The sequence below is a fragment of the Megalops cyprinoides genome, chromosome 3 (assembly GCF_013368585.1).
Source record: "Megalops cyprinoides isolate fMegCyp1 chromosome 3, fMegCyp1.pri, whole genome shotgun sequence".
Taxonomy (NCBI): Eukaryota; Metazoa; Chordata; class Actinopteri; order Elopiformes; family Megalopidae; genus Megalops; species Megalops cyprinoides.
Genome location: NC_050585.1, coordinates 11,588,194 through 11,615,837, shown reverse-complemented (window position 1 = coordinate 11,615,837; position 27,644 = coordinate 11,588,194). Strand labels below are relative to the sequence as shown.

The 27,644-nt window shown below is 43.1% G+C and overlaps 1 protein-coding gene across 2 annotated transcripts in view; it reads right to left on the bottom strand.

The window, feature by feature from the left end:
* Positions 1-24,028, bottom strand: part of atp2a3 (ATPase sarcoplasmic/endoplasmic reticulum Ca2+ transporting 3) — a 63,282-nt gene extending 39,254 nt beyond the window's left edge. For both annotated transcript variants that reach the window (XM_036523247.1, XM_036523246.1), the window contains exons 1-3: positions 23,678-24,028; positions 7,019-7,036; positions 6,289-6,371 (exon numbers count right to left, since the gene is read on the bottom strand). In XM_036523247.1, coding sequence (XP_036379140.1) covers positions 6,289-6,371; positions 7,019-7,036; positions 23,678-23,795 — 219 coding nt within the window. In that variant the 5' untranslated portion in view covers positions 23,796-24,028. The remainder of the gene's footprint in view (positions 1-6,288; positions 6,372-7,018; positions 7,037-23,677) is intronic.
* Between the last annotated feature and the right edge of the window lie 3,616 nt (positions 24,029-27,644).

The window sequence follows — 27,644 nt, the reverse complement described above, 5'->3', positions numbered from 1 at the left end:
AAAAGAAAAGCAGACCTTGCTTTCCATACATACTTTATTCTTATGTTTGAGTAACAATTTTGAGCTACATTTTTTTTTTCGCTTTCTCTTCAGAAACACAGAGGGATTTATTTTTCTGCTTTACTTTCACGGAGGAAAAAAAAAACTCAACTAATTTATGCTTCTATATGAACACCAGCGAAACTGCGGGATGTGGGAGGGATTAACATGGCTTTATTTGATCTTGCAACACAATAATTCACTTTATCCTAAATGACAGTAGCAGAGTCAACTTAGTACTACAGTTTCATCTGAGGATTACATAAAAAACCCTCCTCTAGCTGAAAGGCTGATTGGATTGCAGGGTAGAGATCTTAACTTCAGCACAGATCAAAAAGTAAGGCGATTATGGATTTCAGAGGCGTCAATGTATAGGCTTGACAATATTGAGCTTTGCACACTATCTATCTTATGTAAACACCCTAAAGGAAAGGTTATATAATACAGTAATGTCAGACACATAGGGGATTGACAAAATGACAAATGGAAATGCCAGAAGAAGGACTCGTGTTTAAGTAACTAAATTGCAATTTATAAGCAGTCTACACATTTGTTGTTTGTGAATATTAACTGAATATTAGCAAAATTCTGAAGCAACACAAGAGACAGATTTTGAAATAGGTCAAATAGTTGGTGGCTGAATTGCAAGTGCATCAGAAAACTTATTTACACAACAGAAAAATTATTTAATGTCTCAAGAGGAACATGATATGCCAAACAAGGACAAACTGCACCAGAAAAGAGGTTGCAAGTTGAGGCTCACCAACAGGGATAGACAGACACTTAACAGGATAGTTGTTAAAAATTTCAACAACTTCCAATTACCATAGAACTGAATCTACACCTCTGTTATGAAGTCTCGACAAAAAACTGTGTTTCATGACTCTCATGAAGCTGATATTTTTGGTAGGGCTGCTATTTGAAAACTACTTGCAAGGCTAATGTGCAACATTGGTGAACAGGGTGGCGGATCTGTTAGGGTAATGGACACCAATCTTCTGGGTGCCATTAGGTCCAATTATTACTCTGCATTAGACAATTATGGCCACAGAATGCAAAACCATTTTAGGTAACTGCATGCACCCTATTGCGCAAACATTGTATCCTCAAGAGTGGATACATAAACACCACAATGAAGTCACACACCTTCCGTGGCCCTCCCAATCACCAGATCTAAACATCATTGAACTGATAAGGCAAGATCTGGGACACAGAGTACAGAGTAGATGTCTACCTGGGGGCTTACTTTCATTAAGAATGGTCCAGTATCCTACTAGAATCAGTCCAAAACTTGTACAACAGCATTCAAAGATGGACTGAAACTGTTCTGAAGGCAAAGAGCAGACCAACTCCTTATTATTTAATAAATATTCACATTTTTTTCGATTTTGTCTACCCCCGTATCTTTCCTGTATTCCTGCAGCACTCGGTAAGTTATGTATTCTTAAGTAGTTAGAAGGACCTGTGATAACTGGTTTCACGGACACAGTAAATTTGCTTTGACATTTTCTCTTCAAACACACACAGCAGTCACTTATCTTTAATCACAGTAAAATAAGGGATCATTCATTATATGTCTGCACAACAGACAGACAAACCCAGAAATAGTCAATACACTTTACAACAATAGGCCCATCTTGTTTACTTACAGTACAGAGCTGTCAGGAAGCATCCACATTACCTAGCTCTCACAACCAGGTTCTTGTGATACCCATATCAGGAGCACAAAAGGTTCTTTTCAACTGATACTTTTCATTGCAGGATTTATTAACCCTCCAAATGAATGAAAACAATTCAAAGTCATGTCTCATAGCGCTAAAGCTAACAAAGCAGGCTAACCAACGCATCACTTTGTCAGAAGCCTTCTGTCTTGGACTTCCAGTTCTATTATTTCCAACAATGAATACCAAGCTTCGTCAGCCTAGAAATGTTTTGTGTCAATATACTGAACCAAAATATGCCGTTTGTGATATAATCAGAAATAAGTAGGACACATTATAAAAAACATATTCATTATTTCTCAAAATACAAGCAGAGATTCAGAAAGGCAGGGAGTATGGCTTAATAGGGAAGCAGGCATCAATAGAAAACTCAGACTGTGCAATTCAACCTATTCTTCATGCACATTTTAGGTGATTTTGCAGGTACTCAGTGAGGTGGGTGTAAGAAATTACAGCATTCTACCCCAGAACGTGTATTCCACCAAGCTTTATATGGATGAAGGGGGAATATTCCCAGTGCTGGTTCACCTCCAAGACCCTGCCTTCCTAGCAGAAACCTCCCATCTGAAGGCGTGAGCAAATGCAAACCCCCTCTAATGACTTCACAACATCATCATAATAAATGCCTTGAAGGGAACTATGATTTATATGCACATCCATGGGAGCATTCCATGGTCAGGGAGAGACATGATTCAAGGGTATTGGCGCCTGTTGCTACTGTACTAGCATTTCATTTCATTATTCTTTTGTTTGGCTGTTTGTTTTTACTGTCTAGGGCAAATGACATTTTTCATGTTATATACATTAACGTCACTCAATATTTCATTGAAGCAAGCGTCACAGTTACTTAGGGTACGGTGGTAGTGCCCCCAACCTGGAAATTGATCCTGCAACCTCCTTCAATTTATAAGCCCTGTACCTTAACTACTGCATCCTCCAAAACGTGGTTTTAACAAAAGGAGAATCAAATGACCATCTCTGTACTGGCAGTGAATTTTATTTTAAAGTAAAAACAGCCAAATCAGCTATTTATAATACTGTGATTGGCTTCTGAACACATTCAGCAAACTCATGCCCTTCAATTAATGTTAATGTATGACTGGGTGTGTTGGATACAAATACATAAATAAATCATGGAGCCACTCTCATCTGCCAAGCTCAGATAAAGAAAGAAAGCCCATGTGATTGTGTGTGGTGACCTTTTTGGTTCATTGCACTATTCCTATGTTGAACTTACACCACATGTGGGATCATGAATCTTTAAACTTCATATAATCTTTATTTAACCCTCATAACATTAATCAATTGAAATATGGGAATAATATGGTTTTAAAAGACTTTAATGATTCAATTATGGGCTAAGGGATTAAAGAAAATTCTGATTCTATACAAGCATGACATATATTTTCTCAGCTGTAAATATATATATATTTACAGCTGAGAAGCTTCATACACATCTACTCTATCAAAATCATTCAGAGTCCCCCTCATCAACATAAGAGAACATCCTTTCAAACTATTATCATGGTAAAGAACAAATATCACATCTATATAATGTGTTGAAGAGAATATCGACAAGAAGTTATATCAATGTACTGTATGATTGTAGTGATATATGCACTGAGGTAAAGACAGGTAGTTAACGCTAAGATAAGTGGCTAATGCATACATATATCACTCCAGCTTAACAGTTTAGCAACCCATGCGCATTTATCAGTTGCAATCACTCAAATGGGGGCTTTTTTGTGGGATTGTTTTCAGTTTTTTAGATGAGTTAGTTTTTAGATTTATATATATTAGATAGCTTTACATAGCTCCTGGAAAAATGTGAATAAGTCACCTGATGGCCAGCATGTTTGAGTATTGTCCTCTTATCCTTCTATGGACAAGATTATATACATTGTCAACAATGCCAACAAAACACAAAGCCAAACCACATGTGTAGATAATAGGCTGGTATAAATATCTATTGCATTTATATAATGGGCTCTGAAATGCCATATAGACACTAATTGAATGAAAGTTACCACAGAATGGAAATTCAATCTAAACCACATTTATTTCTAACCGGCCCATTAACTGTGCCAGAAACGAACTAATTATGAAAGAGTGATGTGCACAGGGGAGATTCTACTGCGGTTGAACTTTGCAGCTATGTCACTGCGAGGCTAGGCCTGATTTCTGTAGGTCCCAGATGAATTGCTGATTGGTTGCTTTCACCTGGAGACTCCATTTTTTTTTACTGATTTTCCTTTTTTTGCAATCTCTTTTTATCATAACCAAAATGAACAGTATTCCAGAGCCTCCAATGTGGTTTATCCCCAAACTTCTGAACATTCCGAAATATAACAAATATGCTGATAAACAATGAAAAGAATAGATACAGAGATGTCTCATAGTTTACTCGGGTTATCACTGCATATACCTTAGATATACATTAGACCTTACTATACAAGGTACATTATGAAATCCTTGAGCGTGTTTGCTTATGGAACTGCATTCTCAGAAATCCTGTATGTTGTTGTGCAGTGTTCTAGCTCCCAGGAGTTTTTTCTGGACAGAACAAAACATGTTCTGCCAAGCTCTGGTCGCCTGGTTCCAACTCACTTGTCCCTTAACATGCAAAAGCAGGGAAAGCTGAATGCCTCAATTCAAATATATTCAAAGATCAGACAAATGAATCCAAGGTGTAGGCGCAGTGAAAATGTCTGTGCGCATGCCAGTTTTGCGCCGTGTCTGGCATTGTTTGCAGTTTCCCTGCCGACCTCCAGATACTGCCTTTTGGGCTCCTGGTTCCTTGAGGTTACAATCAAAGGGTTTTGTCGGTAAACAGCAGAGGACCAGTCCTGACACGTCCTGCCCTGCAGGATTCCAGCGTCCTGCTCCCATCAACACTCACACTCCACATCAGCCAGACGCATCCCTGTGTCCCGACTCTGGCTGTAACAGTACGGCGGGATGAGGTGAACATCAGTGAGGATTCTATCTGGGGGGGGGAGGGGGGGGGGCATCGGGAGGGAGGAACACAGGGGATCTTAAGTAAGGAGGAAAGCTTGGGGGGTTTTTTGGTGTCTTTTTTTTTTTTTTTGGTCACGCGTCTTCCAGAAACAGCTGCTATTTTTTGATACCGTTCTGCTTGGGAACAAAATGCAGATTGGAAAGACTGAGCGTCAGCCATAATTTAGACCGCCGGGCGCTGTTCCACCGGGCTTTCCATGCAACACTGTAAACAAAACATCACCCTCACACTGTGGACACATTTACTGTCCAGAACCTATTAAAAGACATGCCTATGTCCCGGATAAAGCTTTTTAAAATAATAGAAGAGGGGTTAACAGAGCAGTTAAATGTAATGCATTATACAATACATAAAAATACGTCCTCCGGAAAAAAAAAAAAAAAACAGCATAATTGCACAAAGGCAAATTTCACAAACGTCTCGCAGACGGAAAACTACGCAATATCAGGGCGAGAAAACCCAACCAGCGTGTTCATTAAGGCACCGTCTCCAAATGCCACATAGATCATCTCAGCGTGGCTGTGGGGCTCTCTAATGGTAGAGAGAATGAAGAAATGATTTATACAGCAATAACAGGAAGGGGAACCTCAGAGCCGGACCCCTGGGCTGCCCTTACAGTCAGCTCGCTGCCTTGCCTGTCTGATCGTGCCCTCACTCGCTGCTGCAGGCAAGACTCCTAACAACTGTCAGCCGCCATCATCAACGGCACCAAATGAAAGGACTGCGCCGAGGAGTAAAGGTCGCCTGGAGCCTTGATCAAACAGTCCTCAGCTCTGTCGTCAGAGGGCTGCCCCACACATTCCCGCTCTGTTGTGCAAGGGAACATAATTCCTAGGAAAGTCTGTTCTCTAAGCAGAGCAGGACATGCACAATTACACGTACAGTGCATCAAACAGCACGCAACATCAGTCAGCTGTTCCGCACCATTATCAGTCGACAGGCCACGATAGGTGGAAACGGAACACGCTGGTGTTTCCGGACTATTTTAAAGCCCCCGCGCTGGGGGTTCTACTGCAGTGCTGCGGGTGATGGCTCCTTTTGACACCCCCTCCGTGACTGGCCGGCTAATGCAGCGAAACTGCACCTTCTAGATGGGTTGGCCCTGGCTGTGTACAGTATTACCCAATACTCTGACCACTATACACTCAGCAGGGAAGAACCATGACAACGCACTCCCCAAACGTTGGTGATGACACTCATCGAGCCACTCCAAATAAGGGCATTTGCCAAACAAATAAATATTTAAAGAAAAAAAATTAAAAATGGGTTCATGTACTCACGGGCCTTTCAATGTAATGTGAAGCATCTGCAATGATTATTCTGAATTGTGTAAAAACTGGGACCACATTCATTTAGGCCAATCATTCATATGATGTCCACTGCAAGTGTCCCCTTAGACCCCGCTGCTCTATCTGCCTGATGTGCCAACAGAACAAACTCCCTGCAGCCCAGGAAGCATAAGAGGTGACTGGCGCATTCGTTGGTTGAGCGAAGGGAGGAGTTACTTACGAAGGAGACGCAGGCAGCCAGCAGGAGGATCCTCACCAGGAGGTCTTCAAACTGCTCCACCACCAGCTCCCACAGGGACTTGCCTGCAATGCAGCGGGGGCAGAGAGTGCAGCAGAGAGTGCAGTGACTAATCCACCCTCACACCTCTCAGCCAATCACATTCAGAGAGACTACACAGTGACCAATCCACCCTCACACCTCTCAGCCAATCACATTCAGAGAGACTAAGTCCCATTTACTTGCAGATACAAAATCTGATGGTGACCATGGTGTCCACCCCAGCCCCTAGGGATGCATGATCTTGAGCCTCTGAACAGGGGGCTGGCTTATTCAACAGGAAGGACAGACCATTTAAAGTTTCCATCCGATCAATGGCTCTGATTAAGTTGCTAAGACATGAACTGAAGCAACGAGTGGAAAGTTAAGGATCTCCTGTGGACACCACTCTTCTACCAACATACACTTCACATGAGTTCCTGAATGGGGCGGGTGAGGGTCTTATTCCTCATTCATGTGGATATGACTGAAGTGATCTCCCCTCCCCCTCCACCCCCTCGCCCTCATACATCTCAGACCAGGACACAGAGGGCAGGCATAGTAAGCACAAGGCCATGGGATGCCTGTTTACACACCGGATATACTGCTTTCTAGTACAACAAGCTCAATTTTGGGGCGAACAAAAGCTTGTAAAAGGCAGAGGGAGTGATAAGCTGGAAAGATCAATATTTACCTTCTTCTGCAGGCAGCTCTGTTGGTGTTGTCACATGAAGGCAATCCACAGAGGTACATAGAGAGAAGAGACAAGAAATACAAATAGTGGTTATTACACTAATAGGAGTGAAAAGCGAGCTCAAAGAGGAATGAACATGGCTGAAAATCAACCTCAATAGTAGCACACACTTTTAGCACAAGTTGCCACAGCATGTACGGAAGACACCCTATTTTATGGTGAGAACATTCATGAAAGCATGAAGACTCAGCACCACAGATCTTTGGCACAACTGAAGCCTTTCTCTGGCCTGTTTTAAACCGTCTTTCCAATCTGTTGGATCGTTTGGTTTTATTGTGCTCACACAAAATGAATCAAACTTCTGTGAAAAACAAAAGTGACACACTGGATGATTCAGACTGATGCACGGAAACCAGCAAGACAAACACAAAGAGCCCGCCTCCCACCCAGCTGACTGTTGCATAAAGAAGCCTTGGCTGCACATTCAGACAGCACCAGGACACGCGCCGTGACGGGGGGGTCCTTAAGGGGTATTCCGAGCGGCGTGGCACATCTGCAAGCTCTTCCGTCAGCTGGTGTCACTTCTCACATCAAAGCTCCGGTCCCTGGATGGTCCAGCGGGCCGCATCCAGCCAACTGGCCCAGCCGCCTCTGCAAGGGGGAGACGCCTGCTGCTGGAAACCTTCTGATATGCAATCAGCTGTTTGTTTCGCTCCCTTCTGTCTGTCCCCTCGGTGCAATGAATGACAAACAAGCGCTGCTGCACTTTTGCTCGGATGGTGGGGACTCTGGCATCACATGTTCAATGCAGTGCCACAGACAACACCAGACAGCAAGTCATTCCCCAGACTTCAGCTCGACGACATCAACAGCATTTGATATTAAAGTCAGCCTTCCGCGCTGAAAGACAGGGCACCTGGTGCACAACAAAACTGTCTCCGAAACCTCAGCTGGGTGACGACTCCATGCTCTGAGTCAGAGACCCACACGGCTATCTCTGAAACAAAAATCACAAATTATCAGGGCACCTCAGAGGGGTGGCAGGTGGCAGCCAGCTCCATTTGTTTGCATGAACAATTTCGCAAATGTTTCCTCGTCTCCTCTCTCAAACGGCACAGCGCTACGGGGTCCACAGGCTCGGGGGACCAGTAGCAGCGTGTTGCCACCGAGAGGCTCTTTCAGAGAAAAATGAGTGAGCCATGACCGCGGGCGCTCAACAGCCCTCCTTCCCTTCCTTCTCTCCCTCCCCTCCAGGCGGTATCAGAGAAGTTGGCGGGAGCCACGCCGGAGCTTGGAGAGGGTGTGTGGGCGAGGGGAGCATGTGGAGAGTGGGAAGGAGCCGGGTCGCACGGAGAAGGCAAGCAGGGAAAAAAAAAAAAAAAAATCTGCATCTGGCAACCCCGCCGATCCACAATCGCAAAAAAGCGGGCCTCATTTACATTCACGGCACCCACACAGAGAGGGAGCAAGAAAAGCACTGTGTGACGGACTTTCTGGAAGGTTAATCACAAAGCGTGCCGCTCCACCAAGCAAGGCGCACAATTTCACTTCAAATGTATTTCCAAAACGATCTCCATCGGAGGAGGGTAGATGGGGAGCCGCGGGCGGCATGACAATGAGGCGGCCGACCTCCAGCCGGCAGTGAACCTGCCCGACTCCGCGCTCTGCGACACACAGACGTCGAACAATAGAGTCACACTCCAGGGGTTATCGATCACACGAAGCGAGAAGGGATTTTCCACAGGCAAACTGCATAATTACCAACCAGCACATCGCTGGGTAGAAAATTACAACTTACAACTATATGGTTGGCTATATTGCAGCTGTTCCATACTCCTTAGAGGGCCACACAAATACTCCTTCTTGGTCCAGTCTCTGCTATAAATTACTTCATTAGCACAAGTATTTACTTGTGGTTGACTTTTTAAATTATATTTCTGCAAATGATAAATCTCAATGAATTGTTCTGTGCCCTGTAATCAAGAATTATTTCCATGCACTATACACAGGCCTAAATGTTGTTAGTTAACTAAATGAACCATATAAGCCAGGTTCATAGGCTGGAACAAAACATAACATACAAAAGTGTGTTTGATAGTACACTGCCATAATACCTAGCATATACAGTGCCCAGTATATACCATAGGGGATATTCTAAGGCCACTGCTAAATTTAACTTCAGGAAAAAAAGTTGTGGTTTAGCAGGCTACTCATTATTCTAAAAACTGCTACATCCAACCGTGGTCGCTATATGCTAGTCTTTTTTTAAAGCTTGCCACTTTCTCCCACATTTTTCTAAAGGTGCAGCAATACTGATTAAATATTTAATAGTTGACTGCTGGGTTTAGCTCTTGATAAAATAGAGGCAAATGGCAGCATGAGAAATCCAAGAGATAAATAAAAAATGCATGACAAATCTAAGCAAAAAATTAAAAAAATAAACTGCTGTAAAATTCTGATTCTCTCTGGTATTTCACTGAATATCCATGTTTCGTCCAAATAATTATTTATGTATTCACTTAGCGTAACTTCTTCAACAAAGTTTTGACCAAACCCTTTGAGCTGCTACTGTGTGAATGTCTGAAAGCATCTTCTGTTGCACTATTTTTTGATGCCGTAAGAGAGCCATTTAAGTCTAATGCTCAACTTTCGACATATCAATTTAACAATGTACTTCAGCGCTGCCTCACAGAAGGTATCCCGGAGGGGATATTGCTTTCTGAGCAAAGAAGCCCTCAGATCCTATATTTTGAGGATAAGATTGTTTGATAAGGTTTTAAAATACTTTTGTAAGCTTTCAGCCCAGACATTTGAGGAAGTTCACATTTTGCCAAAGTCAATTTCCATCCTCCTGTGTAGCGGGCGCTAAGCGGAGGTCTCCGTCTTGGAGCCAGGCCCATGAAAGGCCTGCAGAAATCTGATGGAAACTTGACAGAATCAGGAAAGGGCCCAACTGTTTCGATTGCTGCCACCCTGTAATACGGAATCTTTTTAGCAAGCAGAGTGACAGGTCTTTGGCCATGGAAATTTGCTCAGTGTGTTTTTTTTCTTTCTTTCAGTTTGTTTATTTGACGTCGTTTGACAGGCAATCTGAGATCGCTTTTTTACACTCGTCACATGTGACCAAAACGTAAGGCTGGAAAGTGTTCGCTCCGTGACACGTGCCTGCAAAATAATTCCAAAAACAAAGTGTGCTGCCAGCTTCTAGCAATAGGCAATGTGAAATGGAAATATCATTTAATGTCAAGTAGCAATCTAGGAGCACTGCAATTACACAGAGGTTATAATTAAGTGTACTACAGTATTGCCAAATAACTGAATAAACAAGAAAAGCCTTCCAATTATTTCCCCAAATTAGAAAAGTTTTGACTGGTATAATGACCCTTAAATGGGCATAGGTTCAAGGAAAAAAAGATTTAATGAAGTTGTGATATTCCAATTCTGTCTGTATATTGAAAATGTTCTAAATTACCAAGTTGCATGACGAAGTTGGTCCTGTGCTTTGAAGAACAGTGAAATTGTGCTTTTATTGTTTTTCCCCCACAGCTTTTATCAATGAAGGCAAATGGAAAAATTTAAGAACAAAGTGCTGATGAGGAAATGGTGATAGTGCCTTCAATTGGCCAGAGTATTTATTTACTGCACAACAGCTGTAAGATATCACAGCAAAAAACAAACATATTCTATTCAAGACTTTCTTGTTTTCAATTAAAAATGCAACTGTAACCTTGGAAATCTGAAGTTAACACTTAGCAGGCTGAATTTCAATGTAAACATTAATCACAAGCAGACCTAAACCACTCACTTTCTCAGCCTCTACTGAAAAAAAGCCCCAGAAAAAAAGGCAACCCATGTTTTCCATTCTACAGGAGTCTGACATAAGCCCTTTCCCCTATTAAGTCCCTGCCTTTAGTAATGTTTTTTATTGCAGACATGCTGGCTGCAGCTCCCAGTGCTGGAGACAACAGGCAGTCTCTCTGGGAGAGAGGGAGTGGAGGGAGGGGGGCTCGAATGGGGTTCCCCCAGACGCCCTGAGCCAAGGATTCCCTCGCAGTCATCTGGGTTGTGTCAGCCCAGTCCTGCCCAGGCGCATTCCAAAATACTGACTTCACCACGCCTTCTTCTGCTTCTCCCTCTCTCTCTCTCTCTCTCTCTCTCTCTCCCTCTCTCACTCACTCTCTCTGTGCACACACAATGAAAACAAGAGCCAGCCTGTTTACACACCAGCCAGAGGAGGAACACTTCCTGGATACTGTTGCCAACAACACAGGGTTTATGTTCGGGCCCAGAAAGCCAGAGGGTGAGAGTGGGAGAAAATCTACCATCCGTGTGTGTAGCCTTGTTTCCAGCCTGCACATGTTACCCAAGACAGCATGCAGCCCCTGCACTGGTGGAGTCAAGGCCCTTGTCCTTTCCTAACCCTACCTCCCCCCCCCACCTCCCTCCCTCCACCATGTTCCAATAACCACCATCTTCAGACTGAATGGGCACGGGAACCAAACGTGAATATGGAAAGCACTGGCACAAGACTAGCTCTGCCCTACCACCAATATTAAGGTTTCAACAGGGTTTCCATGGTTACTGCTTGCAGACACCATTGGAAACAATGTTCACTTGTTGATGCAGCCAATGTCTATTATGGGAGTGCTAAAATTCCCCAAAATAACTATTATGCAACACACAGAGTTATAATGTATTGCACAGAAGGACACACAAGGTCTTACTTTCATTAAATTTCAGCATGAACTGTAGACACTATGAGATTCCTCAGAACACACTGTTTAACAACAGTTCCTCTCCCTGCTAACTGCTGATGAATACAACTGATTACACAGATAAAACAGCTATCAAGGGGTATGAAGAAAGGAAGTGATAAACTGCTGCTGAAATTTTAGCAACTCTTGGAGACACATTAAAAAATGTCTCCTGAAACTGGCAAAATAATGTGTTAAAAATTTATTTTGGAAAAACTCCAGGAAAGCCACATGAGGGAAAGTACTGTCAAACATTTGTGTGTTTCTATTTAAGTTTTTCAAAGAGTATAACCAATAAAACCAATAAAAGTAATGTTTTTTCTGCTGCTTCTCTGAGAGTGGCTAAAATTTCTCATTGCCGGGACAAAGGTTTATTGCAGGGCTAATGAATCCCGGTTTTGGATCAACTTGCTGTCGGCAGATTTTTGTTCCAGGTGGGTAACCTAACTACCTGATTCAGCTCACAACTCACAACTCAGAGGAACATACAGTAAGAGGTTTAATGTTGAGAAGAAGCCATCTCGGCTTGTCATTTCGCCTACAATCTAGAGTATCTAGCACTATGCTTGTACACTCTGCTGTGTACTGAACGCATTCCAAGTGTGAGGACATCATAATCAAAGTGACTCTTTATAACCACTGTCACAGGGTGGTCCACGCCACTTCCAAGAAATGGCATGTAGATGTATGTGGGCATACAAGAGAAACTTCACTCAAGATCACTGCAGTTTGTGCAAGCTTCTTTGAATTTAGCTACCCTGGTGTTTGGCCACTCTGGTGTCTGCTTGAGATTAAACACAAATAATTTATCCTCTATTTCAGTATTTGCAGGCCATATCGCAGTAACTGCTTCAGTTTTCCAGCTCCCCAAGCTGCTCATCTGACAGTGAGAATTGTTTCTTTCTAATTTTATTGTTAAAAACACAAACACAAAAAAATACAAATAGCCTGCATTCAGGCTGAATGGCTAATGTTAGCTGGGTGGCATCCAGAGACCAGAATAGCATTTAGCTCCAAATTTCAAGTCAGCTTCAATTCCCACATTGATATGAGCAAATCAGTCCCCTTGTTGCTGGAGCTTCAATACAAAAATACCCTTGTCCAAAAACAAACACTTACACATTTCTTACTATTCACTTCCTGTTCTCTCTGCTGTTATCGCTGTGGCAAAACAGTCACCTTGCTGTGAGATACTTCCTGTCAAAATGCTAGCTCGCCAGCATTTCCTCTGGCACTGTGCCAAACTGGTGCGATCTGGGGAGCACACGGTGTTTATGCACAGACAATAAACAAGTCGCACCGAGCCCTGGTGCAACCCAGAGGGCCCGACGTGAAAGTACCCTCAACTGAACCAACTGTGTTGGTGGTATGAAGAGAGCTGGTCTGCGGCATTCCACAGCTGGAGCCGAGGGAGAGGGAGCGTCACTGACTTCAGGGACAGCACACAGCACAGACACCTAAGAATTGTGGGATGTGTTCCAGATGGATTCCTTTCAAGTTCATCACCGGCCTGCGCACCTCTCATTCCTGCCTTGAGTTAAGGTTACACTACCTGAGCATGATGAGAAAAAAAAAATGCTTTATTTGAGATTGAAGTTGGAGATTAGATGCTCGCAATGACTACAAGAGCGATGTTGCTGGTGCACTGCAGCAGATTTCACGATTTTTCTTTTTGCGTGACTCACCACTGCGTCCCCTAATCAATGTGTAGAAATGGACTGACAAACAAGCAAATATGGAAATGAACTGGGGGCCCACACAGAGATTTTTCTCCTAGCTGATGCATTCCTGTGACACAGAAAGGCCCACAGGAAACACTCTGATCTACGCTGACATGCACAGGTGAACACCCACTCCCACCACGATGGAATATAAACACACTGCGGCAATGTGCGCGAACGCAATCCAATCTCTAAGTCCAAATCTGCCCGTGAGCAGGGTCTAACTTTCACAGACCAAACAGAATGACCTGACTGACTCACTGGGCCTCCTGAGTACACTGCAGGTCTACCCACTCCGATGACAAAAAGGTCTTTGATAAGAATGGAAGGAAAAAAAAATTAAGTTCCTTGAACACACACTGCTCCCACGATGCACTGAAAGGTTCGGCTCCTTTACAAGTGCAGCAGCACTGAACAGCAAAGGGTGGGAAAACATGACGTTGTTTCTTGTGAATCCTGATAATTAATATGAACATCCTCCTCCTACTCCTCCAATCCTAGCGGGATATCTTGCCCCGGAGGGCAAATCCAGTCTGAGAAATAGATTGTGTTCCCTGCCCTCTGCTCCCGAGGTATAATGGCTCATTATGAGCGGCTGAATCTCGTCCCCCCGGTCCCGCAGGCCGGCCCTGGATGAGGAGGGCCTGCTGCTGTTACTCAACTCATTACTTTCAAATATGTGGATGAGAGGGACGATTCTTCACGGTGATGGTGGGGGGGGTGGGGGGGAGTCAGGGGTGCCAATGAGGGGGGGACGGGACCGGGAGAGAGCAGGGATCAGGTGTGAGCGTCACTCCGGCCAGCTGTTCCCCGTTATTAAAATCGGAGCATCGCTTTAACACTCGAACTGCAGCATCAATCCCACGCTGCAGACTGTCAACAGGCAAACAATAGTGCAAGCACGATCAAAGCACACCCACTGCCATGTTGAAATCAAAGACGGAGCGCACCCTCCAAAACAAGACCCAAACTTATGGCTTTTAGGGACAAGCCCATTTGAAAAAAGCAATGGGGACTGCAATGTCACTTTACCTCATGTCACCCACCTCATGTAAACATATGACTTCATAAGCAATGTGCCTGTGATAACTGGTGGTATACGGAACGGAATTCTATATTAATCTATTAAATGTTGAAGCCCCATCATGCAAAACACATGCAGCTTGATGATACCACTTTTTGCAGCTTGCAGAGACATTTGCAATACCTCTGGGAGCTGTGCAGGAGTTTACAGCCTAAGTGCACACAACTCTCCTCGCTGTACATTTTTTTCCCCCAAAAAATAACCTGCAGGCTTTTAATTTTCTAGCTTTATAACCAAATGATATGCCAAGCAGGCAGGGGTCAGCAGGTCAAGAGAAACGGTAATACACTTCCATCACTCACTGGCAGATGAGCACAAATACCAAGCCATCTAAAAAATAACAGCACCATAAATCATGCCGTCGCGTGAAATAAATATCCCCGTCAACAATAAACTATTTATTGGGTTCATTCTGAGTTTTAAAATGAGGGAAGAAAAAACATTAAACGCAACCAGCAGTGTATCTCATAAGCAGGGCGCTCATAAAACATGATCTCTCCGGCTACTCTAATCAGAGTTTGGACCGGGCACTCGGTGCGGCTGGAAGCAATGGGGTTTACTAGAGCTGCGGTTGCTGGTCAGAGAGCATTCAGATCGTGTGGAGGCAGAGGGCAGGTTTTGCATGAAAAAAAGCACACAAACGCATACACACACACACACACACACACACACACACACACGCGATGCCCTCCTTGCTGAAAGGCGTTTATTAGTACCGCAGGCTGTGCCAAAAAGGAAACGCTGGTTTTATTGATACAGACCAGCGGGGTTCACCCAATACAATGAGCAATACTTTGTGACCTTTACTGGTGCTTTTAAAAGGACTTGCGGAAGCCGGAGAGGTTACTGCGGGTTGACGTCACGCGCGCACATGCACGCCTTCTCGCGCCTCCCACCGCCTCTCTCACGCACACTCGCTTTAACACTCGAACTGCAGCATCAATCCCACGCTGCAGACTGTCAACAGCCAAACAATAGTGTGAGTACAATCAAAGCAGATGAGATTCCCTCCAATTTTACGAGAATCCTCTGCTCCGGTTAAGGGAGCTGATGCTACAGGGGCCCATGCCAGGTTGTTTGGAGGAACAGGCCCGTCGTGCACTGACATGCCCTTATCTGACTCCCCTGAGGAGTGCCTAGCCTCAGGTAAATCCCAGTAACGCGGCAGACAAATACACACATTCTGATACGTTTCACCCGCGTGCAACAGTTTCTTATCTTACGCCTGACCATGACAGACTGTAATATGGGTACCTTTGTGGCCTTTGTCATATGTATATGTATTTCCTCTTCAGGATCAGGCCTATCTGTGCAGGCTCCTGCATGGTACCTTATCTGGCTAGTCTGCCATTCATTTTGATTCTCGTGACTGCTGTAAAAGGAAACATGCCACAGACATGTCTGCTAATATTGCTAAATTATTTGCCCTTCACAGCAAGACCTTCATAGGTACTATGATGAGACACAGAATAAAATATCCAGACACCAAGAAGGAACCACTGGCCTTTACATCAGTAGGTCATAATAGTAAATAGCAATAGTAGTAAATGTGCGGATCTACATATACCAGTGCTATTTATGGAGTCAACAAACATTAAAAGGCAGCCATTATTACATCACTTAGAAAGAAGGTCAAGGAAAAGCAGACCAACAAGCAAATACAAGCCATTTCCCCTGCCTAAATGCATTATCCAGCATACCAACCCAATTATATGAGTGTTCTACCATGGAATTGGAGAGAAGCGCCTGCATAATGAATTCAAAGGGAAAACGGGACAAGTTTATGAGTGCTAATAAAGACACGGTCCTTGACTCAAGATGACTCAGCATCTTAACAGAAGGACATGCTGACTTCTAAAGTGGGAGGTGAGAATCAAAGAAAAGTGACAAGCTAGCGCTACATCCAAGATATCTCAAAGCATAATCAAACAGAAAGCAGTCGCCTTGAAAATGACTAATGGCAATTTCAAAGGAGGAACCGTGTGCCTGAATGCACCAATGAAGGCCTGACTATGAAAACACTTGTAATTTCATTACAAATAAACAAAAAAAAAACATTCAGGTAAGTCACCGTAATGCAGACCTCTCCCTGTGTATGCTTTTGCTACCACATATGGACAAAATTTTATCAAGGTTTCAAAAAGCACTGAAAATCCCAGATTAATTTCACTTTAAACAAATCTGATATCAATAGCAATTTGTTACTGAGTGAATAATGCACCCTTTGTAAGTGTTTAAAGCTAGGTAAAGATATTGAATGAAGGGTAGTATATAACCAAGTGACAGACATCTGAATAAGTTTTGTTTTTCATACAGGAAACCTTCCAGTGGCCTGCATCTCACTGTCCGTTAATGTTAGGAATTCAGGGTATAGTCTTACAGTTGTACCAATTCGGCTGCGTTTCCCTCTACCTTGAAATAAAATTTTGTATTCAACAATAGCACACAGAATGTAAATCTAATGGTTATTGAACTTCTATGAAGCTATGGGAACTGTTGGTGGCAATGAACCTACCCTTTTTGGCATGTTCTACTTTGAGAGGCAAATTTAAGCACGCTTTCCTATTTTCGGAAGGCTCATTTTTCACTCACTCATTTCAGGCCCATGTTCTGCATAGACACTCTGTTGGGCCCACATGTAACACTCTTGGACCTTGACCAAGTGCAGGCTGGCAATCACATATTTAGATCTACTGCTCATTGGAACACTTCTTTCAGGGACTGGCCAAATTTGGTGCTCTGTAAAAGTGGCCATTTGTGTGCAGGCCCGCAGGTGGACTGCTTTTTAAATTTTGTATAGGCCCCGGCGCCCCTGACCCCCCTCCAATGGAGGACACACCTATCTCTCATGCTTGGCATTGATGGCGCCCAACAAATTTCCACTCGCTCACCGGAAAGTTTTCATTCTTTTCAAAAGGCCAGGAGTTTTTCAGCGGCCTATTCTGGGCGTAAACTCATACGGGAACATCAACAGCATCAAGATATTGTTCACTTTTGGAGGTTGTTTTTAGTAAAAATTAATCTGTGACTACAGTGAAGATCCAGAAAGATATTTAATGAATACATTTTGAATATCTGAAAAAACAACCCATACCTGTTTGCTTATTCAGTGTGAAGTCCCCTGGGGTAACAGGTGCCTGAGGTTTCTACTGCCAATGTAATGATTGCAATCCACAATACATGAGAAAACAGAGATAATTAAAATATACTGATGTTAACAGTTTATGTACTGTTTGTATTCTTTATTTTGAACTTAGGTGGAATATCTCCATCTAACTATGGTCACATTTCTGCCAAAAACCATCAGTAGTGGAAGCTCTTCTATTTCTGTGGATGTCCCTTTTCAAACCAAAGCTGCTGACACATAAATACACAACAGCACTCACACAAGCTCCTAAACACCCCCTGTGAACTGTTTGTGTGTGTGTGTGTGTGTGTGTGTGTGTGTGAGAGAGAGAGAGAGAGAGAGTGTATGAATGCCCATACCGCGTGCACAGCAGGCTGTACTAACTGCTTAGACTTTACAGCTTCTGTCAGCGTGAGATGTCACTTTTATATATCTACACAAAACATCTTAAAGTGAACCAAATGATTGCACCATTCCATGCAGATCAACAAAACAAGTGCATGCACAGCTCGACCGTTAAACTGCCTCTATATAGACAGCAAATCTGTTCACATGGGAGAAGGTAATTATGCCATTTGTTTTTTGTACTGTACATACACACACTTGTTTTACTGCCTAATGTACTACTTGGACACAAACATTACTTTCATATTTCCAAATTTTCATTACTAATCCTGGATTATATTAAATATCTTACACCAGCAGTAAGTCTTCTTTATAAAACATAAAATTCCACAATTAGTATGAGGTATATAAGTGAAGCAGGTGAGCAAGGTTTCACTTAATATCAGCATAGCTGGAATTATTGCAGATTTTGTGAAAAAAAATTGAGGATTGAAGTAATACACGATTACTTATGTTCCTGTCTGATTACTTTTTTATTTTCTATTAAAGTGATATCCAGGTGAACCTTAAAGACCTACTCCTTACAGCAGTTTAATTTTAGAAGGGTGCAGGGTCATTCCACATTCAAATTCAACTAGCATCACCACTGGTTGACCTACACAAGCCCACCACCACAAAGTGAAACTTTCCAGCACCCAGCCTTTCCGCTCTGCAGTAATTTACTACGCTGGAAATTTCGCTTTCGCTCTGGCATTACACAGTGGGCTCTGACAGAAAGGCCAAAGCCTCAATGTGCCTTTGTGCCCGATGCAATGTGTGAGATTTTCGCCTCGGCCTCGGCCCGGGTTCTGTTTTGCACATCACAGAGTCGTGGGCACTTACATCAGCCCTACCTCCGATGGAAGGCACTCTCCCTTAAGCAAACAGCGTGCACAAAAGGGCCCTTTTTGCAGGCGTCAATGGGGGAGCGCGGTTACACCACGCTGGTGAGGGAGCACAAATATTCTTTATATAGTTGCTACTTCGAATGCAGCTGCGAGCGAGAAGTTGTTGTGTTTCCTGTCCACGCTCATCTCACGTCCTACAGCAACAGTGAAAGGATATGCAAACCCCTCCCACTTCCCTAATTGTAAATGTACAGGAGGCGGCGTGAAGTGAAAGTGACCCCAAGATACAGGCCCAGGGCAAGTGAACGACACGCAACATGGAACTATACACCCCCCCCCCCCCCCTTCACCTGGCAAAAAGCCATTCTGAACGTGGGCGGGGCCATTTTCTGTGCCTGGGAGAAGGACAAATGTAGCGTCCTCAAAGAGGCTCTCTGAGGCAGCAGGTCCTAACTGAAGTATTTACTGTACATTGAGAATCTGTGTCAGAAATAAAGGTTTAGCTATTCACGGTTCTTCATGCAGGATCAAAAGACTAAACAAATGAATAAGAAATAAACAAATAATTAACAAGTGGACATTGCCACATTTTAAACACATCTGATCCTTTTTCCCGGAGAATGATTAAAGAATGTAGCATTCTCAGGTTTTACCATTCATCATCACTGTCTTGGGAAGTCAGCCGTCTTTTCAAGCCATAAATAAATAGTTTGTTCACCCCCGTGTCTTCCTTGCCTTTCTGTGGTACATTAACTGCCCAAAATTCTCCAACATTCATTCCAATTTGCTTCCCAAAAACAAAGGCCATCACTGTGTCACTTAATTCAATGTCGAACAACGTGCAGCTGTCAAACAATACCTCAGCCACACTCAGCCGCATTAATGTCACTCTCTAACCAATGACCTAAATATCAAGCCAAAAAGAATTGTTGAAACACTTCTGTACCTTTTCACCTCAATGCAGGAAAAGTAAGCCAGATCTGTAGAGCACAGCCTTTTTTTCAGCCATACCTACAAAGACCAGGAAATGTTAATGTCAGAGGTGTCAAGAAACCCATATAGGGAGGAATGTTCCTTTGATCCTCTGCATTTTGACTGCTGGCCAGCGAACATTAACCATTATTAGTTAACCACTATTATTTTGGCAAGCTCTTCATGACAACAAAGCTGACTTTCACTAGTCCTCCGTTTCATCCCTACTGTTTGTGTTACACTATGCTTATCTCGAACACGTGCTGCTTTAATTTCCAAGCACTCTCACACTTCAGCCTCCGATTTAGGCCTATTTGTTTTAGAGACCAAATATGTAATCTAAAGTGTTATTTGGCCTGCTGCCCCCTGGCAGTCCCCACTCCTGTGTGGGGACTAGGTCACAGGGAGAACCAGCCAGCCGAGGGGCGCGTACTGATTCCCAGACAGTCGGCTCACTAAGCCCAACAAGGGCCAGGATGAGCATAGGCGCGGGTCTCAGCGCAGCGCTGTTGCTACGGCAGGGCCGAGCTGCCCGCTGCTAGCCACAGGTGGCACTGCAGAGAGCATGGGCCCGCCAGAATCAGAGAATCAGTCTGACATTCAACCTCTGACCAATGGCCTTCTGTGCACGAGATCGAGAGCAAAGGTCCCCCTCATAAAAGAGCCTTTTTATTTCGCTCTCCTCCCCTCATTTCCCGGCAGTGCATGGCGCAGGTTTAGAGGAGGCAGACCATGTAAAAGGCTCACATTCTGATACAGGAATGTTATGTCTATGTCTGAACCTTGGCAGGCAGTTTATCTTCCCGAGGAATGCCAGGACATCCAACAGTGGATGTTGTCTTGCAAAGGGTGCCCTTTGCCTCTGTAAAAATCTGCCCCGGTGCTCCCGAAATGAAGACAACCAAAACACAGAGTGGTGAGTAATTATAACGATCACCTCCCTGTATTAAGAAATGGTGACATGTTGCCATGTCAGAGAGAGAGAGAAAAAAGTACTCACTACGAGTTTGCAACGCAAACACTCACCGCCCACACCTTAGGGTTGTCAAGCAGCTCACTGTGACAAGCACCAATTGAGGGAAATGACAATGACAGTTAGCTTTAAGAAGGAGGAACAAACTATTCAAATAAAATGAGAAGAACAGGCAGCATGCAATGGCTTGCACCAGACTAAACCAAACTAACAAACCAAAAACAGAAAACGCACAGGCCTCAAAACCAAGTCTGAGTGTTTTAGTGAGTTATTTGGGTTACTTTAAAACAACAAGAATGGGTATTCCTGTCGGCATTTGTCAAACAGGCAGGAAGTTTACAACTAAAAACGAAAGAGACGTTATCTACAGCAAGAATATTTTTTTTTCCATGAAGTCATCACGACCCTGGGGACTCTGGTTCATAGCAAAGGGCTGCCATTCCACGCCAAGAATGTGCTGCAAAAATTCAGAAGCAATATGATGCTGATAGTAATGCAGATAAAGATGATGGCAGCAGTAAGGAACTTAATGAGGCATAAATTCACTATCAATCACCCACAGGCCGAATGCATTTTGACAGGGGTTATAATGAACGCTCATCCAAAAAGAACAGACAGATTCAATTTTCTCTCCCGCAGTCCATCCCTAAACACACAGGACACGCGAGTTCCCCCAGCTCTACAGATTGTTTAGTCCTGCCCCACGCTGATCTCAGAACGTCAAAGCTGACCGATAAAGAGCCAAGACTATCCTCAACTGGCGTCATACGCAAGCAGGGCTGGCAAAAAGGTGAGAGCAAAGCAAGGGCTGTCCAAGCTGAGCCAGACCCTCTCCAGATCACTGGAACGGAGACAGACGGTGACAGAAGAGGCTGTGCTCACGGTCTTAACTGCAGGCCTGAGAGGTGGTGTTGAGTTTATCTGGCACAATCAAACATTTCACCATATCGCCTGGAATTTACTTTTAGGCTATTGCTCATTTAATCTCCAAAGAGCGTTGAACTCCCACAACTGCAAAAATCAGCCTTAGACTAATTTCTGAGCAAAATTCAAAAACACATAAATGATACACACATCCAATCTACCCAAAATCATACCATACATTATTTATTAAAGTGTGCAAGAGAACAGTAATACGCATGAAAGTAACTTGATGAAAATAAGACAAAAAAAGACATGCTACAATATCCCTCTGTTCATTTAAAATGCCATGACGTAACTAAATGTAAATAAAAAGCAAAAAATGGCCCAAAAAAAAAAAACTTTGCAATGTCAGGATGCTTTGAAAAAAATTGAAGGCCAGGAGAAACTGATTCTTATACCTGAATGCCCTCACATGCATTATGAACCAAGCTGCCAAACCATGGCCCCCCATCCATCTCGTTTGCATATGTGATGAACAGGAAATTCTGGTTTCCATGTCCAGTGGTTCCTTCTGCATGCTACAATACATTCACTCATTATCTTCTGCTAAAGGATTCACAGGCCTCTAACGAATATCATGATTTTCAAAATATTGTGGTATAGCCAAAAAATATATATATATGAATGGGGTATAGGTGTTACACTGCATATAAAGCAAAATTGATACAGACAGTAAATTATGTGCATGATGATTAAGGATCTATTACGTCTAGCGATTTATTTATACTCCATTTCAAACTTACGTACGTATACTGAGGGGAAAAAGGTATAATTACGATGCTGTAGTTTAACCAAAGCTATTCAGACTGATAACACCCATGCACTACTTCGTGGTAACACATTTCTTGAAACATTCGCCTTGCTGCCTCAAGGCAGAGCAACTCTTCATTTCGAGCACATTCGTCTATGAATGCGGTGCCTTTCCTGTCTGCCGGCTACATACGACATGCGTGGCTTCAATCGTGGCAACATGTGAGCCTTGCAACAGACGACCAAGGCACACAGAGACTAACTTTGAGGAATTTTCCACAACAGATTTTTACGGAATCCACGTTTAAAATTGCTTACAATCATTGCCGAATTACGCAGATATAATTTTCGCCTATGTTTTTATTTTGTACGATGGATTGTAAATATCTAAATAGCTGGTTCATAAAATACAGAATGTTGTACAACCGGGGGAATGTTTCGAGTAAGCAGTGTAGTAAACGTGAATGAACTTTACGCTGCATGATTATGCTTTCATTGGGCAATGACTCCCCGTTCACACTTCTGTTACGATGTCTTTATTATGCCAAGTGCAGGTATATACACTTGGATGAAAATAATGTATACACATTTAGTCGATCACTTCCTCCTAATTTACGAGTTCTTTAGACATGGAATATGAACGACGGTGTAATAATTGAAAATATTACGTGAAAACAATAATACGCAGCCTATCCGTTGGCGATCAACTGAGAAAGGTTGTCTGCGTTCGGCATGTTGATCATGAAGTAAGCATTTCTTGTCATACCTGATGTATTACTGAGCCGCTGTATGTTTCACAAAAGTTATTACAGTGATGCACTCAATTAAAATTATTTTGTTCATAAAACATAAACGTGTGTAAATGTAATAACTAGCTATTGTCATCCAACCACAGATAGGAAACACGGAAAAGCCCATGCTTCAATCCCTTGCACGCATGAAAAAATGGGTTTAAAGTAGCTACAGACGCCACGCCAAGATTCACTATCGCATCGGTTGCAACTCCAGTTTTAAAGAAACTCACCAGGAAAATACTATTATTTGATCGCTGCAATGTTACTGCCGTAACCTGGTGTACAAAATAGTCATACAACTGCAATTAGTCACAAAACCAAATCTTACCGTTGGGTCCATATTTTTCCAAATTGCTTTTGACTTGCTCAAGTGTCAGTCCAGTGTTTTCGTTCACATTGAAGTTTTCCAAAACTTCAGATGCCGATTTAGTGTGCGCGTTTTCCATCTCGGAGCATAAGACTTACAGTCGCAAGGTAACAGGCATGTATTTATTTCAATAATGTTAATTCAAAGATTGACTGTTAAATAACAAAATTAATTTCCACCGAGGTGTGTTCAGACTGCCAAGTGGAGGTGGGTCTTCGTAGTGCCACCTGCCTCTTCTGCGAGCCAGCGATTTCAGTTCAACCTCCGGTTCCCTGTTGCAAGGCTCCTACAGCCCAACAGATAAGATTGCCGTTTTTACTTCATCAGACGGTATGCTTTGGCGTAGCGACCCGCCTCTTTTGTCAGTGAGTGTGTGCGAGCGCCGTCCTGTGTTCCTATTGGCTAGTGTTACCTGAAATTACTTAAATAATAAATGTGCAGGAAACTCCTACACTGTTTGCAAACTTCCCATATTTGAGTCTTTTAAACATCGACAGTGTTTTATTTCAGTTGAATGGCGTATGGGATGCTGTGTTGGTCTCGTTATCTTTTAGGGAATTCAAATAGATTGTGTTCATTTTTAACGATCCTTTAAACTGCATAGGCTTGTTATTCGGGAATGGCTTGCTGTGACAGTGCACTCTACCTGCCGCTTGACTACTGCGAAGTGCGCGCATTGCGCGCAGCCTGAATCCGTTTAATACAGAGAGCGCACAGGAACATACACACGGCATATAAAATTAGAGGCCGAGAAACATTGACGTTTATATTTGGTCTTAATGGCTGATGTTTGTGGTTTTCATATTTGCAAATGCATATTATGTCCGTTGTGAAACACTTCCTCAAAAGCCGTGTAGCTACTGTTCAAACATGCAACTGTGGTGAACGCAGCTCTGAATGGAAAACGAGCCTCAGACAAGGGGTCTTTTCACTTCTGTGGCCGAATCGAGACTGTCTGAGTTGGTTGAGAATACTAGGTAATTGGTTCTTCAAATCGTAGAACTATGAAACACGCTTGGCTGTGTTCTGTTCATTCGTTCAGCTTTCACGAAACAAAACTTAAGATCACAAACGTCAGACCAAGATATAGTTCGAAGTAGACAAGCATACACAAGTTTAGTGAATTCTTGTGACGTGTAAAGTTAGAGCTTGTATCGCCAACTGCAGTTTAGATGCAAGTGGGTCGATGCATTCCTTCACGTCCTGAGTGATGAGCTCACTTTACCCACCAACGTCCATTGGACAATACCAACATTTGACCCGCATAAGAAAAACGAGTGAATGTCTACCCTTCTTCATCACCTGTTTTGGCAGTGGTTCACAGCATAGTGTGTAATGAGTCAAATTTTCAATCAAATATTTGCATTAATGGTTATATATTCCCAGAACCAATCTCAGGTAAATAGAGCATGCATTTCAAAATTTTGATGTCATTTATTTGTTTATTCTTAAATGGCACTTCAATCTGTATGTGTTGATTCAGCGCCATTGTCAGCCACTGGGGTCATGGATGTGCCTGTGTCAACCGTATGCCTGGACAATCAGTGGTAAGGTTTCACACTTATCCTGTGTCTTTTTTGTGACCCTCTTTTACCCAGTGTGGAGCGTAGTTACTCAGAGGCATTGGATTACCATTTCAGTTTGTTGTGTTTGTGTTGGTGGATGTTTTGGTTCTCAGATTCCACAGTATGTATTACACGTGAGTGCATCTGAGGTTGCATGTTGGATAGTATATACAGGTACCTCCATGTGCAAAAAGCCAGGCTCATAAGCAGCTGTGCTGGGAGTCCTCTAAATCAGATTTATGAGGGGAACCATTGCATTATACTTATTTAATAATAGCATAGATTGTCCATCCCTCCAAAAGTTACAGCTAAAGACAACTGTCAAAATCTACTAACAAACAGATCCTTGCCATCTATATATTTTAACATGGAGGCAGAATGACATTTTGCTTGAATTAATACTGTGTTGTTGAGAATTATTGAGAAAACCGCAACAACTCCTACATACAAGCTGGTGATCCATGCAGGTCCACATGAGAGCAGAAAGCAGTGCATTAGCGAGTGTGAATTTGGCTTCAGTTCCTAGAAAGTATGTTTTCTGAACCCATACATTGCATTAACATAGCGGTCAAGCCTAATCACCGTGGTGTCTACTCTGAATACACTTGCGGTGTGGCCATCAAATTCATATTCCCCTGGGATGCATTTATATGCATATTTTATTGCCGAATTTGTTATCATCACCTCACTATGAGTTCTCTGCCATTTTTGCACATCTCTGTTCTCCAGCACCACCTATATGCCAGACATATTAAAAAATAAAAATAGTCAGGGTGGTCCTTACCTTGGAAAACAATGCTGGGTCATGTTATCAGCAGATCCACAGGTTATTGTTGAAAGTTTAGACTAAATCTGGCCCATACTGAGTAATGGAATAAAAACTAAACAAAATACCTTATCTTATTCTGACCCCATATCTTCTTTACATGATGTCTTTAAAGCATTGGTTCTATATAGATCATAAACAGTGGGGTGTAGCTAATAGTAACCTTCAAGCTAACAGGCAAGTGTTTTATTGAGTATGTGATTCCATGACCCATTTTGTTGCATTTCCTCCATAAGTGTGTGTGTGTGTGTGTGTGTGCAGAGATGCTCGGTAAGTTTTCATTGCATTTTTAAAATACCACAGCTGTGAACCATGAGTCGACCCAATACCAGTTTGCCATTGTGAGTGCCTCAAAAACAAACTGAAGTGCTCTGAAAATATGCTGCATGCCATATGATGTCAGACCAGGAAAGAAGCTGAAATGCACTGTTTTGGAAACAAGGACAGTGTAAGTACATTCACATATCAATGACATACGCAAGTCAGAAGAACAACATCTGTACTTCACAGGTGTCCTCAAGACATTATAGCTTTGAAGGAACCCCCTCGGAGTGATAAATAGTGTCCGTGTTCCTGGGTCCTTTAAGTCCTGCGCCTCGTAGCAGCTGAAGTAGGCATATCCGGAGGCTGGCAGAAACGTCACACATGTGGGAAGTGTGGAGGGAAGTGTGTCATTTTCTGACTCAGTGCTCTCTTTTGACTCCTCACTTACCTGCCAGAGCTTGGCCGTAGGGATTCTGAGCTAGCAAGGGGGTGGGCGTGCCCTCGGAAGGCTTCTGTCAAGAATATACGAGCGGCTTTCACATTTCCCTGCTGCTGTCAGCTCTCTCAAGTCTCACATTGCTTCTCAGTAATCGTGCATGGCCTCTGGACCTGAGGAGCTGCAGTCCAGATGCTACCTCTGAGAGAGAAATGATTGGTGACCACAGCCATTCAGAAAAATAGCTTTGCACACTCTGCTCAGACTGTAGGTGCTGTTTTTAAAAGAGATTTAAAAAAAAAACTTTTTGTAATCATTTGCAATTATACATAATGTTATGGTTTCATCATCTAATGCACTCAGAAATGCACTTTATCCTTCTGTGCTGAAAGTCTGACTCTTATTGTGTGGATGATTTCCCGAAGAGAGTTGTTAAATAGTAAGAACGCACTGCATATACTAGCCTCTATATTTCAACCTTGTTTACTGAGTGAAGGGATCACTAAAGGCCTTGGGGATGAACGTGGTGGACTGAGTGTGAGTGTGGTTTGGTGTAAATGTAGTTTATCGACAGAGTAGAATTTTGGGTTCGGGGGCCTGTTAGGAACCCGAACGGGACCTACTTTGTCCGCCCTGGTTTTGGATGCGGAGGGACACGAGGTAATGCTGCAGTAAGCGCACCAGGCTCTGCAGAGGAGGGGTGCAAAAGTGGAGCCTGCTGCATAAATGTGATCTTGAGCTGAAGAGGGACAAAGGCACAAGGTGCTCCAATTCTCCTCTCGTCTCTGCATTTATTCTCATAGCGCTAGTCACAGCAAACTTTGCAGAATGTGCAGC